Source organism: Nelusetta ayraudi, unplaced genomic scaffold (genome assembly GCF_046127955.1).
Source record: "Nelusetta ayraudi isolate G7.1 ecotype Tasmania unplaced genomic scaffold, CSIRO-AGI_Nayr_v1 ptg000071l, whole genome shotgun sequence".
Taxonomy (NCBI): Eukaryota; Metazoa; Chordata; class Actinopteri; order Tetraodontiformes; family Monacanthidae; genus Nelusetta; species Nelusetta ayraudi.
In genome coordinates this window covers 4,590,574-4,610,390 of record NW_027466121.1, presented here as the reverse complement: position 1 = coordinate 4,610,390, position 19,817 = coordinate 4,590,574, and the positions used below count along the sequence as shown (strand labels likewise).

The 19,817-nt window shown below is 44.9% G+C and overlaps 1 protein-coding gene and 1 long non-coding RNA gene across 3 annotated transcripts in view; one reads left to right on the top strand and one right to left on the bottom strand.

Annotated features, from left to right (window-relative positions):
* The window catches only part of LOC142899285 (uncharacterized), a 186,917-nt gene that overhangs the window by 112,967 nt on the left and 54,133 nt on the right, over window positions 1-19,817 (bottom strand). The window lies entirely within an intron of this gene.
* Window positions 8,193-19,289, top strand: smad3b (SMAD family member 3b). Of its 2 annotated transcripts, none has more exons than XM_076042564.1 (9): window positions 8,193-8,905; window positions 11,694-11,887; window positions 12,009-12,143; window positions 12,348-12,422; window positions 12,539-12,589; window positions 14,516-14,728; window positions 14,950-15,087; window positions 15,198-15,342; window positions 17,454-19,289. In XM_076042564.1, the coding sequence occupies exons 1-9, from the start codon at window positions 8,703-8,705 to the stop codon at window positions 17,575-17,577; spliced, it is 1,278 nt and encodes a 425-aa protein (XP_075898679.1). In that variant the 5' UTR covers window positions 8,193-8,702; the 3' UTR covers window positions 17,578-19,289. The 2 variants fall into 2 exon arrangements, with proteins under 2 accessions (XP_075898679.1, XP_075898680.1); XM_076042565.1 differs by having other exon boundaries at window positions 8,196-8,905; window positions 12,009-12,113.

Below are 19,817 nucleotides of genomic sequence, written 5' to 3'. Positions count from 1 at the left end.
ACAAATATAAATGGCTTATCGTTTGCTAGTATTTAACAAGTATCAGTTTTGGTTTTGATGATTTGGGGTTAAAAGAGAAAAGTTTCAGGAAATGAGCAAATATTCCAAAACTTGTTTCCCTGCACCTACTGAGGCTTTGCAGTCCTTCAGGGCCCTTTCGCTCTCTTTTTTTTTCTCCCGATCCTGTTGTTCCGAGGCGAACAACAAGTTCGCTGCAAACGGCAGCGAATGCAAAGTGCAGCCCGGTCGTACGTACGAGTGTGGTTGCAGACCAAGGAATCTGGCAGAGGAGGATCGAGGGGGGAAAAAACTAGCGCCACTTTAAGTATAGAGAGGTCTGCAGCGCCGTCTCCAGAGGAGCAAATAACATGCTCTGAAATGTTTCCTTTTATCCTCCCTCTCTTTTGGCTCCCTCCCTCCTTCCCTCTCTGCCTTCCAGTCTCTCCTCCTCTCCTCTCCTCACCCCCTCCCTCCCTCCCTCTCTCCCTCTCAATGAGCTGCCCTCGGATTACTGGGGCTTTTGGAGGTCTATCAGAAACATGTGTGAGGGGTTGGAGGCGGCTGATGGGAAGCCCTCCGTCAAGCAGCTCACCCGCTTCCCTCCCAACCCAACACACCCCCTGCCCGCTCGCTCCCCAACCCTCCACCCCCGAGCCAGCGGGGAAGAAAAACTCTCGGCGAGTTCAAAGGCATCAACTTATTGGCTTTTCGCGGGATTTTATTTTTCCGCTGAATATATAAACACAGCAGAGAGAGAGAAACAACTTCTCACCCCTAAAACTAGATTGCATGGTAGTCTGGACGCCATGTCAGGTAGCCTGCTGTCACCTGTGATTCCTCTGTGTGTGTGTGTGGGGGGGGGGGGGGGGGGCTCAAATCGTCCAACTCAAGCGATGCCGGCGAGGATACCAGACGGATTTCAAAAATGATGACATCAACGCTGACATGTGTCCGCCGCGTAACTGTAGTCACATCATCATAACAAAGTCATTATGCGGCGGCGGCAAAGCTATAGCAGCTTCTATATAGCCTCAGAAACACGCGTGACACTGCCACCTTGTGGAGCCTTTATGTAACCCACCCATTCGTTTTCTGTCGCCACCTTTCCCTGCGCTCAGGGGTCATGTAGGGATGCTGGGATTTCAAGTGTAAGCCGTCGTTTAGAGCCGCGACCACTCACTGGGTGGGAGGCCCATATTACAAAATGACATGTTTTTTTGCTTTATTTATTTTTCCAAATCAAGCGAGAGATTTGCTATTAATTCCCTTTTTGCTGGCTTTGTTAATCCCTGTCATGCGTGCGTACATATAGGCTTTGTGCAGCTAACTACAACTAAGCATTTTAACAGGAGGTTGTAAACAGAGTCCTAAATGAACAATTATTCTGGAGGTTTGTAGAATTTTGTTGTTTGTTGTTTTTATTAATTACATAAGGCTGTGCTATTTTATTATTATTATCGTTATTTTCAATAATTCTGTCATAATTTGGAATGTGAAAACAGTGAGAGTCATATGTAAGCCTCCATCTCTTCCAGCCTGTGCAGTTTACAGTCATCAGCTACTGTAGGTGCATTACAAAACACAAAAACAAGTCTTTCAAGAGCTGATTGTATCAGAGGAATGCAGAGCAAACAAAAAACCCTCCCGCTCCCTCTTTCAGCAACCAACGGGGCCTGAGTAAATGGAAAAACTCCACCGCGTTCAAGTGAAGCCGTGTCGTAAAGGCAACGCTAATGAGCCCAAGGTTTTAGCTGTGGGAGGGGAGAAGGAGGAGGAAATGGTTTACATATGGATTTGGCGGAAAGTGAAGGCATCACAGCTCTGTTGTGTATGTAATGAAGCAAAGTAATCCTAAATCACAAGTCTGTCTCTCCTTTGCAATCCCCCTCTCTTCAGTCACACTAACCTCTGGCTTATGTCTTTGAAAACATACACAGTACACAACACGCACACGTACACACACACACACACACACACACACACACACACACACACACACACACACACGCACCGATTGTGCATGGAAATGCCATACGGAATTTCTGTAAAATCTATCAAAATCACTCAAGATGTAGACTTGGTTATGAGGGGCTCAGAATTAGAATCTTTATGATCATATAAAGAGTGTTCTTTGGTCCTTTTTTTATGTTGAAATGTGTTCATTTATGCAATCACATCATTGCTGTTTGAGATCCCTTCATTTATTATTGGTTCTGGAAAAGTTGCCTTTAAAAAGCCTCATACCTGCCATTCTTTAGGATTGCACAAATATGCTCTACTTACAAATACTTATTTTCATTAGACACACAAACATGTATACATATATATGTATATGTATATGTATATGTATATGTATATGTATATGGCAACCCTTTGTTCTCAGAGAAATTCCTATCTTCAACTGCTGACTTTAAACTGTGGAGGTAATTTAGTCGTGCATAGGGGTTTTATTAAGCCACTGCTTTATGTGACACTTAATTAAAACTGTTTGGTCCTAATCTGGTCGAACCCACCCTCCCCCTCCCCCACCGCTCGCCCCCTTTTCAAACTTCTTTTCAAACTTAATCCTCTCATCTGTGGCGCACAGTGTGCGTTCGCTTTTAAGTTTGCACATTTGACGGAGGATGTAAAGCTGGAGCCTCGTTTCCAAAGCCCTGTTTGCTCATTAGGTAACATAAAGGTACAATGGTGTCACAGTGCAGTGTAAAACCTGACGCTAACAGACACCCGCTGGCCCTTACAGAAAAGGAAAGTCTGCTACTTTAAAGACATCACATCAATACACAATACAACACATGGGAGGGGGGTAGGGGGGGGGGACACATAGGCCATGATCCAGTACTCAGCATGCTCTCTGTTTGAACCCTCAGTGGTCACAGACACCGACAGAGAATCAGACACGCCGTGCTGTAAATCAGACTTGCTCTGTTCTCATTACTGTCAGCATTGGCATCATGCTGCAGTTGCATCACTGTCATAACTGCAATTTGTTAGTGTTTTGTTTTGTTTTCATTCTTTCAGGATTCTCAGTAACATAAGAGTCAAATTTCTTGTTTGCGTGTACAAACTTTGCCATTATGTTTTTATTCTGATTGGTTTATAGGAAATAATACTAATAATCACTCCACTATTTAAACAAACAAGCAATTCAATACAAGGCGAAGGGTTCCGCTAAAATGAGCACAAAATCAAGTTGATTACAAGCCAGAAGACAATTATTAATTTAGCACATCTTTAATGTTCGTCCTCTGTTTAATTAATTAATTGAGGGGAGGGCGGGGGGGGGGGGGGGGGGGGGTTAGTACAACGCTTCACCGTTCACAAAATAAGTTTAAATTGGAAAAAAGTCCATATCAAAAGTTTCTGTCTTACAAAAACAGGTTTATTGCACTCAATATCTTAATGTTTTTAGATGTCTCCGCTCCACTTCTTTGAGTAATGTCATAATCGTTAAATCTGTTGAAGCACTTTCAAACAAGCGGGGTTTTAAAATACTGATGCTAATTAAACCCTATTTTCAGAATGCACTAAGACGCCCAAAAGTTCCTGATTGCTTGCACTCAAATGCTAATGAAAACTTATTATGGGCAAACACCAAAAATAGTGATGAGTCCAATAAGTGCACTCTGGTGCCTGCAGCTCTCCGAAATAAGCAAGTTTTAATGTTCAGTATACTGCTTAATTATCCATACATGGCAATTTACAAGAATATTGCCACAGGGCCCCGGTTTTGCAATAGTCTCCAATCTAATAGCGGACGCTGTTGCATTATTGTGTGCACTCAGAATTATTCACCGCATTACCCACGATTCATAGTATGTACTAACACAAGCAATTTCATGCATATGGATACAGTGGGTCTTAGCAGGGGAGCTGCTGATTGCTCTGAAACTAATTTCACAATCATTAGTTTTGGTGGTGGTGAGGAGACTGAGAGTGTTTATTTACCAGATCTCAGAAAATGACAAGTTGCACAAGCAACCGCGGAGGGAGCTGCAAAGATGAGAGAGCGTCTCCGTGTCCTCAGTCAGTAGTGAAGAAAAAACAGCTCTTATTTCAGAACTTTTCCACATGTAGAGCACGAGATGGTGAAGGATAATTCCGGAGAATCCACACCAGCGTTCTCAGTGTCTTTGCAGAGCAGTAGTCGCAGGGGGACAAATCCTTTTGTTGCACAGAGGTCCTCGCGCACGAGGTGCAGGCCATACACACAGCCATTTTAGCCTGGAGGTGAAACTAATGGCTCATGGCCAAGTGCTGCATTCCATCCATATAGATGAGGAGATATATTTGCAAAGCCGGCGAATCGACTTAATGCTGTTATGGGCCATTGTTCACAATAAACATGTAAATTGTGTTTATGAAATGGAATATAAATCTGTAGCTCAGATTCGCAAATAAATTATAATCACAGCGAGTCCTAACTGCACTCAGCCACAGGGGGGAATAATGTACACATGCATAGGAAATATCCTGCTGTACGTAGGACCAAGCGTGTTCAAATGGCCATCTGTATTTGCATGTGTTTTGTTAGAGTAAAAAAAAAAAAGAGCAGACCAGAGAGGAGCTGCATTTCTTTTCAAGATGTCGACACATAATTAAAATTGTGTTTATGCTCAATTGTAGGGTTCAGAAAAAATTGTTGGCACTGATAAGGGCAATTGATCTACAGCTGACCCCACCACACAGACACTCCTGCTGCTTCACAATTGACCAGCCAGTCTGGACGCCTTTAAAAAATAACTTGTACAGCCTTGAACTGAATTGTGGAACTCGTAAATTTACATTAATGAGTCATTTTTACAAACAAATTAAACCAACTCAAAACATGTTTTTACAATGCTGCCACAGCAAACGCCTTATAAAGCATTTTTGTATGCAGCTCTTTGGCTACATGTTGTAGTTTTAGTTTATAGCCACTAGATGGCAACGTTGTCCACTCTGCCACACTGTTCAAACAAGTCAAACCTATAAAGATAAAACGCAACCGCCAGGTTCTTACATTAATAGAAAAAACTGCATGGATCTTAATTCAACTAAAAACAACTGATGGCATCTTTCTAATGAGAGAATAATTTGATCGTACAAGTGGCAAAGGTTGTTCTCTCTCCTGGTTAAGCATCACCAGAAGATATATTAGTGCAGTTCAGTTTTAAATGTCAAGATTGTAACTTTCAAAAGTCACTTGTAATTTTTACATTTGTAATTGTTTTTTTGTTTTTTTCTCAATTGTAATTCTCCCAGCTTTCAAATGGATCAGGGGTATGTAGAGTTCAAGTTGAACATTTTTAAATCCCCAGTAAAGATTTTAGCTGATCTTTAGATCAGCTAAAATCTATTTAATCAACTAAAAAGGTTGACTTGATTGTATTTCCACCAGCTGGGCAGACAAAAGGGTCATGCATTTTTCAAAACGGACGGAAGGGGATAATATAATGCATCTTCATTCGGGCAGCATCAGCAGAGAAACAAAAAGCAAAAGATATTTTCATGAGAAAAATGTTCAGCATGAAAAAAAAATCACTGGATTGACGGTCATAAACCCCCTGTAATATAAAACTTGGGGGAGAAAAAAACTCATTGCAAGCACAAACTCAGTCAAGATAACAGAACATCTTGCCAGGTCACAATTCCAGCAGTTTGGAGGGATTCCCTGGAACAGAAGCTCAAAGGCCCAACGTCTAACATTTACTGGGATTTACTGGGAGGAAATGGAACAGAAAAATTGCTTTGTCCGGTGTGGTCACTGAGATAAATATCTGTTATGTTTTCATTCTTTGACAATGAGCATTATGTTGACATAAAAAGAAGGTCCTCTTGTAAATGTTATCCTGCGTTTCATGGGAAAGATGGTAAATCGAGATGCACAACGTTACATTAAACAGTGTCTGCCATATTCTGTCTTACAAAGTGACACCACTAACACTTACACACTTTGAGTCTCAAATTTCAGAGCCGATATTGAACTTAACCGATCTCGATCTCGTCACCTTCGTACTGAAAGTGTTGCTTAATTACAACGTGCCGTGACAAGCCGAAGGCCGGTCGAACAGCTGAGTCAAAGAGAGCGGCTCAGGTTGGCGAGAACACACTGCGGATCACCTTTATAGGTGTCAAGTGACGAGGGGAGAACTCCAGTAGGGTGCAGAGGACAGGAGCGAAAAAGGGAGGTCATTCCTGCCCCAGATTTGGAGGTGCCACCGTCTGCAGAGAGATTGATGGCTGCGAGCAACAGATAATAGTTTAGCGACGTAAAGGGAGATTAAATCAGGCAGAGATTGCAGGGAGGACCTGACCCCACCCGTTTGGGGCCGTGTCCAACAGCCACATCTGATTCCAACACACTGCAATTTGCCACTGAGGCAATTACAGGTTTGGGGAGGGCGACTGTGAGCTACCCTGACTTTTCTCTTAATCATGCATGCTGGGGACTATCATTGATCCTGCAGCACGTGTATTTATAGCAGGAGTGCAGTTTGAAGTGGATTAATAGCTGCTTTAGAATACAGAGAGGTCTGCGGGTTCGGTGGTCGCAGAGCACTTCAAATGTCACCACAGTTTTGTCCGTGTGGTGGCACCAAAAGGGCAAGTTTATCTTAATTGGCACTCTGTCCTCGCTCGAGTGCTGTTTTGTCAGCAGCTCAGCTGATCGGGCCTCGGCTCGTTCCCCCCCGCCCCCTACCGACCCATCTAGTGGGCTGTCACAAACGCTGCTGTTGGCCATTAGATTGTCATCGTTCATTCAGCCTCTCCTCCCTGTCACAACTCACACACGGCACCAACGTTTGTTGTTTTTCACAATTCAAGTTTAGCTTCAATTTCAACTTCAAGGGGAGCTTTAATGGCGCGGTGAACATACATTGACATGGCCTAAGCAAGTAATGGCATGCAGTGAAAAAATGTCATATGAAAGATTTGAAAAACAAGATTTCACTGAGGTACATGTGAAAACAGTTGTGTAATAAACAAAATAGCCACCACACACACACGTGTGCATATACATATATACTGTATGTATGTATATTAAAAACAATCAAAAGAAACTATTACCGTTTAGCAGGAAGTTCAAAATGTGTTTATGTACTCTCTCTCTCTCTCTCTCTCTCACACACACACACACACACACACACACACACACACACACACACACACACACACGCACACACACACACACACACAAAGAGCAACACAAAAACCCTCCATGCCTCCATGCCAGCTGTCCAGCTCATGTACTGTATGTCGCAAAGAGGCGGAGGTGCCCCAAAGCGACCCATCAGACTACAAAAGAGAGCCATGCCAAACACTTTAGCGCTCCCTGCATTGAGTGAGCTCTCTGGGCAATCAATAATCATTGAACAGAACGGCAAAGTGCACGTGAACAAGCTTTCATCCAGACCAGCTGTCCCCGTGCATGCAGTTAGATTCATGGGACCGAGGTCAGTGAGGCCCATTTACTTCAAACACGCAGATGAATAAAACTAAAACACTGACAGGCTACATTTAAAACATCTGCAGATGAATCTGTCTCTGAATTTTGTTTGGAATTCATTCATTTATCCTGTGAAATGAAAGGATACAAATAAGTCTTAAATGCAGACCCTGTTGCCCTTTTGTTTTAATATGTGGAGGGCACACTTTGAAACAAGCGCTTCTTTGATCATGCTCTTCAAGGGCTCCCAGTGAGCTATAATATTTATTTGAGAGGGGAGTAAGAAGACATGCCAAATGCCGGATTAAAAATAGACGGCAGCGGTTCTTTAAGGGTTTATAAATAGAAAGAGGGGAAAATGGGCCGGTCCTGGATGGGATATTTATAGTGCACACACATACACTTTCAGTTCAGTGGGAGACAGCAGCCAGCGGCAAATTCATCAATAGCAGCCAGAAACTCCAGAAATACCACTGAATGAACACACACCTCCCCCTGTCCGCGTGTGGACATATGCATCCGGGGTGAAATTAAATCACTTTTACGGGAGGATGAAACGGATTAGTCCAACAGGCTGTCTATTCATGGACACTGTAAAAGCAAAAGTTGGATCACTTTTCAGTGTCAACCTATCTCTAATTGCAATATTCTTTTTTTTTTGTTGTTGTTGTTGTTGGGGTGACGGGGGAGTTGACGGTGAAACACATGGCAATGTCGTTAAAGGGCACGTCCCGGGGAACTACTGCATGTGAGGGCGTTGAAAGGGCGGATTTAGTGTATCAACAGCGAACTGGCTGTCCGTCCAATAGATTTATTGCATTGTTGCTCATCGTCTTAAGAGATGGGAGCATCTACATACCGGATAAGGAACGTCCGTTTTTGGTCGTGTGACACTGTTAATAAGCGCGGTGGCGGTGGTGGGGTTGTTGTGATGTGAAGTGTGAGTACACGGTGATCTTGTTCCGAGTTCTTGCCGCGTACAGGTGGAGGACGAGCCAGCTGACTGAGGAGCAGGAGGGGGAGGAGCTCACTGACAGGCCGGCTGGCCGACGTGCTGCTCCGCCGCGACAGACGGACAACTCGGTCGGAGGGATCCGCCGCTGCCCCGGCAGCAACCAACCAGCCAGCCAGCCAGCCACGCTCGTCCTGTCTGAGAGCCCAGCTAGCCTGCGCTAAACCAGTGGCTTCTGCGGGACACGATACATCCGACTCGTTGCCACCGATTCCGGACGGAAAGCGTCGAATCCGATCTGCCGGATTGATACGTTTTAAAATGTCTATATTGCCGTTCACGCCTCCGATCGTGAAGAGGCTCCTCGGCTGGAAGAAGGGAGAGCAGAACGGGCAGGAGGAGAAATGGTGCGAGAAGGCGGTCAAAAGTCTGGTGAAGAAGTTGAAAAAGACGGGGCAGCTGGACGAGTTGGAGAAAGCCATCACGACGCAGAATGCCAACACGAAATGCTTAACAATACCCAGGTAACGACATACACAGCGGAGCTAAGTGGTTCCAGCCGGCCGGCTCATGGTGAGCTTCGCCGGCGGCCCCCCCTCAGCCTCAGCCGGGCTTGTTGACAGGTAGCTCTCTAGTTAGCCCGAGCTAATATTAGAAACACTCGCAGTTAAAGCAACCCGCTTGCTGAACACTTTTTTTTTCTTTCTTTTTAAAATTGAAGCTAACACATTGGGGTAGTACCGGTCGCGTATGTCCACTGGACGTACTATTGCACAAAGCACAAATCCTGTGCAGTGATATGACAATTGATAGTTAGCATTAGCTAGCATTAGCACATCAGTGCAACCCTAGCACCCCCATGTAATGTATGTTTGTGTGTGTGTGTGTGTGTGTGTGTGTGTGTGTGTGTGTGTGTGTGTGTGTGTGTGTGTGTGTGTGTGTGTGTGTGTGTGTGTGTGTGGGCGCGCGCGTAATGGCCCGTTCGAACTCTTTATCTCACAGTGTCTTCAATATATTGGAACATGTTTTGTTGTTGCTGTTGTGGTTATTGGAAGGTTATTGCGCTAATATGCCGTGGGGTCGTGCACATCTGCATATACATTCACGTATGCAACCTCATTTTCCGTTGTTAGTTGCCATCTATAGCATCACTGGCAGCGATGTGGCAACCCCCGACCGAAACTCCCATCAGCGTGCTGTGCACAAGAAGTTTGTGTTGCTCAAAATTCCTTCACTCGGGGTCAAAACGTCCACGGCGAGTTTCACCGTGTGACAAAAGGTGAGGCAAAGGCAGCCTCGGCAGCCAGTGCTGCTACTACACACGTGTGACTCACACAGGATGTTTAGACTGATGTGCGCGCTTCTGGAAAACCAGGACAGTGTTTGGGATTTCCCATCTGGGATACCCTGCTGTCTGGGAAGAGCAGCAGATGCACTCGATTGTGGTGGAGCCCTGTGCATATAAACAAACAGGTCCCAATGTTTGAACGATTCCACCCAGCATTGAGCGTCTTTAACCCAAGGAAGGTGTCAAGACTGGTACATGTGTCCGCTCAGCATGTTCCCGAAGAAAGTAAGTCAGTCGGTCGGATCAGTTTTAACCTGGAACTGTCGTTCTTAGGCGCAAAAAAATTCAATCGACTCACTGCTGCAGTGATCCTGAAACCCCAAAAGGCCAGGAGTGGACATAAATCTGCAGTGCGTAACAAAGGTTTCTCTTTGTTCTCTCTTTCTCGTCTTTTGTGCGTGAAGAGCTCACATGCTCTCCTCTGGGACACTTTTAACTGAGGCACCCTGAGTTGATCAAAGTGTAGACATTTCTGATTGATCACCAACATATATGATTCAACCCTCGATCTTGGCGGTGATCCTGTTCTTTTAAGAGTACAGCCAAATGGTGGACTGCCTCTTCGTGAACAGGACTGATCTGCTTTAGCGTTCTTACTCCACCAAGTCATCTAAAGTTCTCCTTCGTTCTCCAAGTCATCTAAAAGCGATCGGTAGAGGAGATTTTTTTTTGAGAGAGAGAGAGAAAGTCATTTGGGCAGTGTGTTGAAATAGTCGCTCCGTCTTTCATCACAGCGGGTATTGCAGATTTCCCTTCTCCCGAGGGGAGAGGAGGTGCTGCTGTTGAGCCGAGTCCCTGATTGGCTCGACACTGCGCGCTTGTTTCTTGTCCTGCATCTGGGGGCATCTGTGTGTCTGAGCCGACATTCTGTGTCAAATCTGCCCGTAGCTGAGACAAATCACGGGAATGCCCCCCTCAGCCAAACTCAACACAAACATTGACCATCCATGCTGGACGTAGTGGCTGGAAGTTCTATTGAAACCCTGAGATTCAGACTCCTCATAAAACTTTCTGGCTAGTTCTTTATCCCTGCGCTTTGCAGCGAGGATTTCTCCCCGCAGGTGTCTCCTCTGACCCCTGGAACGTCAACAAGGCGTTTTCTCCTCCACACAACTACCACTGACTGGTTATTTTCTCTTTTTGGGGCCATTCTCTATAAACCCGAGAGATGGTTGTGATGTCGTGAAAATCCCAGTAGATCAGCAGTTTGTGAAATCCAGACCAGCCCGTCTGGCACCAGCAAAACCTTGCCACATTAGCGGTCCCTTAAATCCTCTTTCTTCCCCCATTCCGATGCTGGCTTTGAGTCGTCCTCACCACGTCGACACACCCAAATGAAATGGGTCATTGCCCTGTGATTGGTTGATGAGCCGTTTGCGTTAGAAAGCAATTTGCTTAATAAAGTAGCCGGTGATTATATGGCTCTGAACTTAAATAGGGATTTGGTCGAGTCTTCTGCTGTTTGGTGATTGGGGACACTGTGTGGGACAAAAGGAAAGTAGAATACTTTCCCTCCAACCCACACTGTTCAATTCAAGTAAAAGCAGGTTGCACGCAACAGTAGCTGTGTTTCCATTACCGTGAGAATTGCGCAAAACCTAAATATCGCAATAAAGAACTGGCAATGGAAACACCTAAACTCGGAAAAACCTCTCAAATATCGCTAAAAGGTTTTAATGCTGTCGTGAGGTGGTTTTTCAGACGTATCAATATACAGGTATATCGCAAAGATGTCATGGAAGCACTTTTTTCCGCTTTTACGCATCACTGGACGTGACGTACAGGGTCACGTTTGGACGGAGGAGAAGACAGAATATGTTTTTTTACAAGTGCAATGGAAACGCAGCTATCGATAGTTTACGGTTCTACGGTCATTTTCATTCTTCCAGATCATAATTACCTTTATTTTTAGACCACGTTGCATTGACTCCCCAGGCACCGTAACGCCCTGCACTGCCTTTCAGATCTTTAGACGGCCGTCTCCAGGTGTCCCACAGAAAAGGGATCCCTCACGTCATCTACTGTCGCCTGTGGCGCTGGCCCGACCTGCAGTCCCACCACGAGCTGAGGGCCGTCGACCACTGTGAGTTCGCCTTCCACACCAAGAAGGACGAGGTCTGCGTCAACCCCTACCACTACCAGAGGGTGGAGACACCGAGTGAGTGCGCCCTAATTGCCACATGTTCCCAAAATGACTGTGTTTTCGAGCGAGGCTGCCGTGCGGCGCCGCTCGCCTGAGCTGCAGCGCCGCTACATGAATGCGCCGCTCTCGTCTCCAGTTCTGCCTCCCGTCCTGGTGCCACGACACACTGACATCCCCGCAGAGTTCCCGCCGCTGGACGACTACAGCCCGTCCATCCCAGAGAACACCAACTTTCCCACTGGTAATGAGCCCCATAGTAACTATATTCCTGGTGAGGAAAAGAATTCTATTAAATCTGTGCCGAGAAATCCTCACAGCAACGAGTCTCGTTCGTGTTTTGAAAATGAGAAACTCGTAAAGGGCGGTTTCAGTCACCCGCAGTTGCGTATTTACTTTTTTTCCTTTTACTTCTAGAAGATATTTTAGAAACGCAAATCGTGTCAGCTGAACTCACGCTGACGTTTGTGCGTTGCAGAGACGCCCCCGCCAGGCTACCTGAGCGAAGATGGGGAGACGCACGACCACCAGCTCAACCACAGCATGGACACGGGTGAGTCGCGCGACCCGAGCGGACGCCTCAGGCCGACGCCTCAGGCCGACGCCTCAGGCCGACGCGTGCGGTCGACAACCACTGACGAGTCTTCCGTCCGCCGTCCTCTGTTTCAGGGTCGCCCAGCCTGTCGCCCAACCCGGTGTCGTCGGCAAACAGCAATCTTGGTAAGTCACAGCGGCTTTGTGTGTGGTGAGTGGGAGCACCTGCGGTATCGGTTTTGTTGTCTTCGTGCCTCGCGCCTCGTGCACAGGAGCGTGATTACACTTGTGTACGAACCACGCCGCACCTAAGCGCACCTCCTCCAACCGTGCACGGGCCAAGAAAGTGCAGCACCGCACAGAACACTAGTGCAGTGGTTGTCAAAGTGGGGGCACTAGGGAAAGAATGCAAGAAATAATACAAATAGAAATGCACATAAATGAATATATAACAGAATTGAATTATATTTTGATTATTAATATAATTATTTTTCATCATATATAATCTAATTATTGTTTAATAATCATTATTAAATATAATCTATTAAACACTACCAGTCAAAAGTATTGGACTCACCTTCTCATGCAATTTTTTTTTTATCTTTACAACTTTATACACTGCAGATAAATACTGAAGACGTCAAATATATTAGCAAGATATATGTAATTATGCAGCAAAGAAACACACGTTCAATAACTCTAGATATGCTTTTTATGCAAGGTGTAGCACATACGTATGTAGCACTGTCCCTCCAGAACTGCAGAAAAAGTAAACTGTGTGCACTTTTTGTTATTGTTGTCAGGCCGAACCCACAACTCGTTGTGATGATGAAATGGAATTTGCATAACAGGGGACCTTTAATGTTAGACAGAAGCTGAACCGCCGCCCTCACCGTCAGAGCTCAGTGAGGCAGAAGATCAACATCCACTCTCAGAAAGTCAACTACACTGTGCATAGTCAATCAGTTGCATTATATTTCACTATCGATGCTCATTGCTTTCATTTCACAGTTTGGAAAAGGTCAAAGTTCATCATGGTATATCTTTGACCTATGAGGTCATTGGTCGGAAACCACGCGGCTGCGGCTCTGCTTGGTGTCAACGAGGGTTGTTTTTGTTGTTTTTTCCACTACCATCCCTCACAGCCGAAGACGCCGTTCATTTTATAGTTGATTGAAACGTCTGCATCTCGGCTCGTGAGTCATTTGGAAATGCAAGAGCAAAGTTTGTAAATAGGACTCAGAGGCACGAATCCACTGTGCAGTCGGCGCTGAAAGAGCCGTGATAGTCGAGACACATTGCGCGGAGACCACGTATGCTGTATATAGCGCTGTAGGGCTGGCTTGATGAATCACTCCGTAACAATAGACCCGTCCCCACCTGACTGAACCCGCTGACCCAATGCTTATTATACAAGTCGGTAAAGCAAAAATAGCAGACACCTCAGCAGCGTCGCGTTTGCGCTTCGCAACCACCGCCGACTCAGGTCGGCGTGCGTCTGAGCGAGTGACAGGAAGAGAGAGCAGCGATGCTATGCGGAGGAGAAGTCGACTGCACCTGGACGCGCCGCTGCCGCTGCCTCGGGGCGGTTGCGGCGTAAGCGCTCGCTTGAATGAAATTCTTTTTTACCCGGGGTCGGTTCTGTCTGCCTGAAGTGAGGAGATATAAGGCTGCAGCGGAAAGCTCAAGGTAATGCAATAAGTGTAATATCCGGCTGCCATTTCATCGACGTGGGGAGAGAAAAAAGAAAAAACAGCGGGAGGTCACACTCTGAAAAACATAGGCGCTGACGTAACGTCTCTGTTTCATCCAGACCGAGGTCAGGGGGGGTCATGGGAAAGAGGGCAAAGGAGAAGAAGAAGATTTTGCAATGCGTCTTTGCAAGTTCTGTCTATCAGCCGTTTGCTGATGGATGGATGTACTTTATCTACATGCTCCGCCAACAAACGGCCTCTTGACTTGCAAAGACGCACTGCAGAACCTTCTCCTTCTTCTTGTCACCCGCTCCCGGGCTTTTTGGCCACCGGAAGCTGCGTCACCTGCCTGACGCTGTCCCCAACGCCTCTCTCTCTCTCTCTCTCTCTCTCCCTCTCTCTCTCCCCGCCTCTGCAGACCTGCAGCCGGTGACGTACTGCGAGTCGGCCTTCTGGTGTTCCATCTCCTACTACGAGCTGAACCAGCGCGTCGGGGAGACCTTCCACGCCTCGCAGCCCTCCCTCACCGTCGACGGCTTCACGGACCCGTCCAACTCGGAGCGCTTCTGCCTGGGCTTGTTGTCCAACATCAACCGCAACTCGGCCGTGGAGCTCACACGCAGACACATAGGTGCTCATTTTATCATCAGAGTGACCACACGGAGGATCCCATCCGCCTTTATACACGTGTGTGTGTGTGTGTGTGTGTGTGTGTGTGTGTGTGTGTGTGTGTGTGTGTGTGTGTGTGTGTGTGTGTGTGTGTGTGTGTGTGTGTGTGTGTGTGTGTGTGTGTGTTTATTATTTATATATTTATATAGCCGAGTGAAACGCTCTCCTCTCTTCTCCCTCCAGGTCGGGGTGTGAGGTTGTACTACATCGGTGGGGAGGTGTTTGCAGAGTGCCTCAGCGACAGTGCGATCTTTGTGCAGAGTCCCAACTGCAACCAGCGCTACGGCTGGCACCCTGCCACCGTCTGCAAAATACCACCAGGTTAGCAACGTGGGGAGGGGGGTTGGCGAGGTGTGCGCGTGAGCAACGTGTAGCTCCAGCGGAAATGCGATTTGTGCGCTAAGTGACCCAGTTGCATCTTCATTATGCAGGCTGCAACCTAAAGATCTTCAACAACCAGGAGTTCGCCGCCCTGCTCGCGCAGTCAGTCAACCAGGGCTTCGAGGCCGTCTACCAGCTCACCAGGATGTGCACCATCCGCATGAGCTTCGTCAAAGGCTGGGGGGCCGAGTACAGGTAAACACTGACTGACAGACGGGTTATCCCAGTTCTTTTCCATTTGCATGTTCATTCAGAATGCATGAAATCTATTGTGATATTTAAACGCTGAGGTGTAATATGACGTGCCTCTCGTTATCATTTGGTGTTTGGGTGGGTCGCAAAACACGATTGAAAGGCCCACTGGGTTCAGCAGCATCTAATGTTATGGAAGCATATTGGAAACAATGTTCATACTGAGCCTGTTTTCTGATCTCACATCGTCCTTATACCAGCCGTGATGTCTGGTTAACATTTCAAAAGCCTCCACAGGCCTGCTTACTGAGTAGATACATGGTGGCACAGTGTGGCTCCCTTCTTGCAAGTGGACCAACCTTTTTTGTTTATACCAATATTAATTAATAGCAAATGAACAAACAAGCTATATATTTTTTTCCTTAACTAAAACATACAGTGGTGGGAAAAAAAACGCCTCATGTATTTGTGATGGAGTGTATTACACTAAGAATCAGTCTTAAGTCTCCCAGTGCAGTTTATTTTAGTGCACCAACATTTACCCATGCTGCACGTGCTCTGTTCCGTCCAGCCCAGAACTGAATGTCTCGGCAAGGTGACGTCCTTGCAACACATCCAGAGTACAAGAGTTCACCAACTACAAGAATGTAATTTTCTTATTTTGCCTTATTATAACAATAAACGGCAAAATAATTTCCATTTGTTTGTGCAGCTCTGATGCAGCCAAACCCTTTGAAACAGTGATACACACTGGGCGTTTCATGTGACCCTCTCGTGACCCTGCCGGTGAACTGCAGCTCCCCTTTCCCCTCGAGCTGTTGATTCTCTCTCATAGGTCTTTGTACTCTGACTGTTCTGTACGGTGAGGGAGGCTGTCAGCTCGAGTGTGACTCAGAGTGCGAGCGGCGAAAAATGTTTGGGTTTAATATTTCGAAATGGTCTAGTCTGCCAGCTCCTCTGGTGGTAAAATGCACCACCTTGCATAAAACCAGCAGAGTTTTAATTAATCTTTTTTCCCCTCTTTTTTTGCACCCTGCTGGGATTATAAAATGTGAACACCAAAGCCACGCACCACCACTCACTATAGCCTGTTTTAGATACCTAAATCATCTTAGCAGGGTTGAAGTATTTTGGATTACACTGCCAGTCAACAGTTTGGACTCACCTTCTCATGCATTTAAAAAAAAAAATCTTTACAACTTTCTATATTGCAGTTTGATAATGAAGACATCAAATATACGACCAAGATATATGTAACTATGCAGCAAAAGAAAATCACTCTAAATGTGTGTTGTTTTTTTTGAAAGGTGGCCATTTTAAAGAATTTAAATATAAAACATGTTTTGAGTTATTTTACACTTTTGTTGTTTCCTACATATTTCCATCTGTGTTCACACAAAGTTGTGATGCCTTCAGTGAGAAACTGCAGTGTCAATAGTCATGAGACTGAAAGAAAAGACGTTAAATTCATAGGGTGTGTCCAAACCTTTGACTGGTTAGTCTATTTTCCGTTCAAAATGATGGGATCGAAAAATGATGGAATAATATGGCACGCTGGCAGGCAAATACGGGAAATAAGATTCCAGTTGCATAGCAAACAAAACCATGAGCAAGCAAGGTCTGAAGACTGTGTGCTTCCCACGGACCTGTGCACCTGCGGGCGGGGGACGGGGGAGGGGTCCACACTCAAACAGAAAGTCATCATCGTCACAAACACACGCACACACGCACAGTTCATTGGAAATAAGCCACTTTATGCAAAGAAATAGGCACCTACGCTACACGCTCGCTAAGCAGGGAGGTTGAAGTAATGGAGAAAGAATGCAGAGGACCTGCAGTGGGAGGTGAAGACATTTAAGACGCTCCGCACGCAGCGGGGATTCCCCTGGGCTGTGCGCGACGCGTGTTATATATCTGGCTGCGAACACAGCGGCGAAGAAACGCTCTTCACAGTAGGCGGGGCACCGAGCAAAAGGTCACTTTACCATAACAAAAAGCGGGGAAGTTATTTTTTCACAGGCGTGTTCGCACGAAAAGCCGCTGTTTTTGACCATCATAACAGAAAAATCCCCCCTCCCCTCCCCAACCCCTCTCTTCATCTGTTGGTCCTCCAGGCGTCAAACAGTCACCAGCACCCCCTGCTGGATAGAGCTGCACCTCAACGGGCCGCTGCAGTGGCTGGACAAGGTACTGACACAGATGGGCTCTCCCAGCATCCACTGCTCCAGCGTGTCCTAAAGGGCAGCAGCAGCAGCAGCAGCAGCAGCAGCAGCAGCAGCAGGCTTTTCCAGAATCAACCACCTCCGCTCTCGGTGTGGGACAACTCGAGCTTCTCTCAGTGACAAGGGAAAAGAAAAGAAAAAAAAAGAGGAAGTTGACACCATGAATCGAATCGAACACGACTTTCCTCCTTTGCCGTCTCTGATGTTTCACCCCTCATCCACAGCACTTTGTACCACCTCTCGTCTTCATCCAACGGTTGTTTTAGGAGTCCACACACACACACACACACACACACACACACACACACGTTTTTTCTTAATACTGATCTAATTTTCGTCACTCTTCAGACCTGACATACGGATTATTCTCATGCTTGGTGTTGTCTTTTTTTTTCTTTTTCTTTTTTTTTTTTTTTTAAATCTAAGGGAAACTAAATTGGTTTTTTTCCCAAGTAAAAGCTACGGTACTGTTTCAGCATTTGTTTTTTTGTTTTTGTTTTTGCTTATTCATTTCTCAGCCTTTAACATGTCTCAAAGAATTTTGATTCTATGAATTAGCCAAAAAAAAAAAAAACAACAACAAACAAACAAAACAAAACAAAAAAGAAACATAATTATGCTACATTACTGATGTTTCAGTGTCCCAGTACCACTTTGCTGATTTGGGAGCCTTATTTAACAACCATCAGTCAACATGAAAGTGTAATTCTCAGTTAAATAGAATTTATTTAATGAATATTTTAAGTACAAGGTACTTTTCCCATATGGATTATATATTATCTATGTTAAAACGATCAATTATTGGATTGATATTGTAATTGGTATTTTATCTATTTAAAAAATAGCAGACATTAGAAACCATTGCTCAAAAACAGCCCTTTGAGAACTATTTTGCTCAGTGAAAGAGACATTTTATAAGTTATTTTTGCATACTGTCCTGCATGGGAATATATTTTTTTAATGCCTCGATGATTGTACATAAAATATTTATAGCTTGTGATTAGTCATGCATTGCTTGAAACAACGGACCTGATTGACCTCTGGCATGAAAACATTTACAGAAGGACTTTGCTTTAGCGACTCGAAACTCGGTCTATTTATATGTGGGCTGTCTTTTTTTTTTTTTTCCCTAGCCCAAAGTGACACATAGGATCATGTCTTTCACTTCACAATAGGGATGAAGAGCAGTGGTATGGTTGCATACCACGGCTACCATAGAAGCAGTTCATCCACCAGTAGTGTTCCGATAGTCTTCTCTCATGTTTCCAAACTATTAGCCGATAGTACAGAAATCCTCCCTGTGGGTAAATAATGCACCTCTAACTTACTGTGTTGACCAGTGTAAAGCTTTAGTTCTAGTAATAGTTTGCTTGTCCAGTAAACACTCTATCGTACATGTCTGTTGCTACAGTAGAAAGCATGTGTTATGTGCTCACCGTGTTTATCCTGCACAGAACTCTAAATCACCGTGTAGCCTAATTGACACTGTTACATGGTGCTGATCTGAAGTACTATTTACTGCAGTGCATTAGGTAGTCTGTAGAATCTGTATTAGTACTTGTGTTACTTGATATTCTTAGTTGGTGTTTTTCTGTTCCTTATATATAAGTCTTATATATAAGTCTTATATACATGATTTTTCATGTAGCCTAATTATTTGTTCTCAAATGGCCATCGTTTTATCTGTGAACATTTAATAAATTGCAACTGGGTAAAACGGTTCCTTTATCCATCAGTATTTTTTAAATCCTCGGTTTGTTAATACTCATGAAAATGTGAACATAGCATGTGGTTTCATCCAAAATTGTAGTTTGTCGTGCATTTTGTTGATTTGCCTTTTTTCAAATTGTAGAAGTTTTACTTTTTTCATTGTAACGTGGATATTTTAAAGATCTCATATTTAGCAAAAAAATGTTTCATAAGGTTTTCGACTAATGCATGTTCTAGAAATCAGCCCTCTGTGTTTATTTGCAACAAGTCCAGCCAGGTGCTTGTTCCTGTCTGAGATTGCCTTGCAGTGATCTCGTTATATTCAACTTTCAAAAGCGGAGCATAAAAATCAGTTTCAACAGGTTTAATTAGGCAGAGGGCTAAATATATCTTTTTCTGAAGCTCCAGTGTTTTTTGTGTATTATTTTTAATATGATGAGTCATCAAGGTCGTGCTACTAGAGCTCAGGATAATAATAATAATAATAAAAAAAAAAAGGTATGAAATTTGGTACAATATGTTTGGAGCAGTTTTGTGGTTGTAGTT

Bases quoted from the DNA above. Each gene is read 5' to 3' on its own strand.
- smad3b (XM_076042564.1), top strand. From the start codon at position 8,703: ATGTCTATATTGCCGTTCACGCCTCCGATCGTGAAGAGGCTCCTCGGC. The intron at 12,423-12,538 runs GTGAGTCGCGCG...CCTCTGTTTCAG, and splicing joins CAACCACAGCATGGACACGG to GGTCGCCCAGCCTGTCGCCC. The intron at 15,088-15,197 runs GTTAGCAACGTG...TTCATTATGCAG, and splicing joins CGTCTGCAAAATACCACCAG to GCTGCAACCTAAAGATCTTC.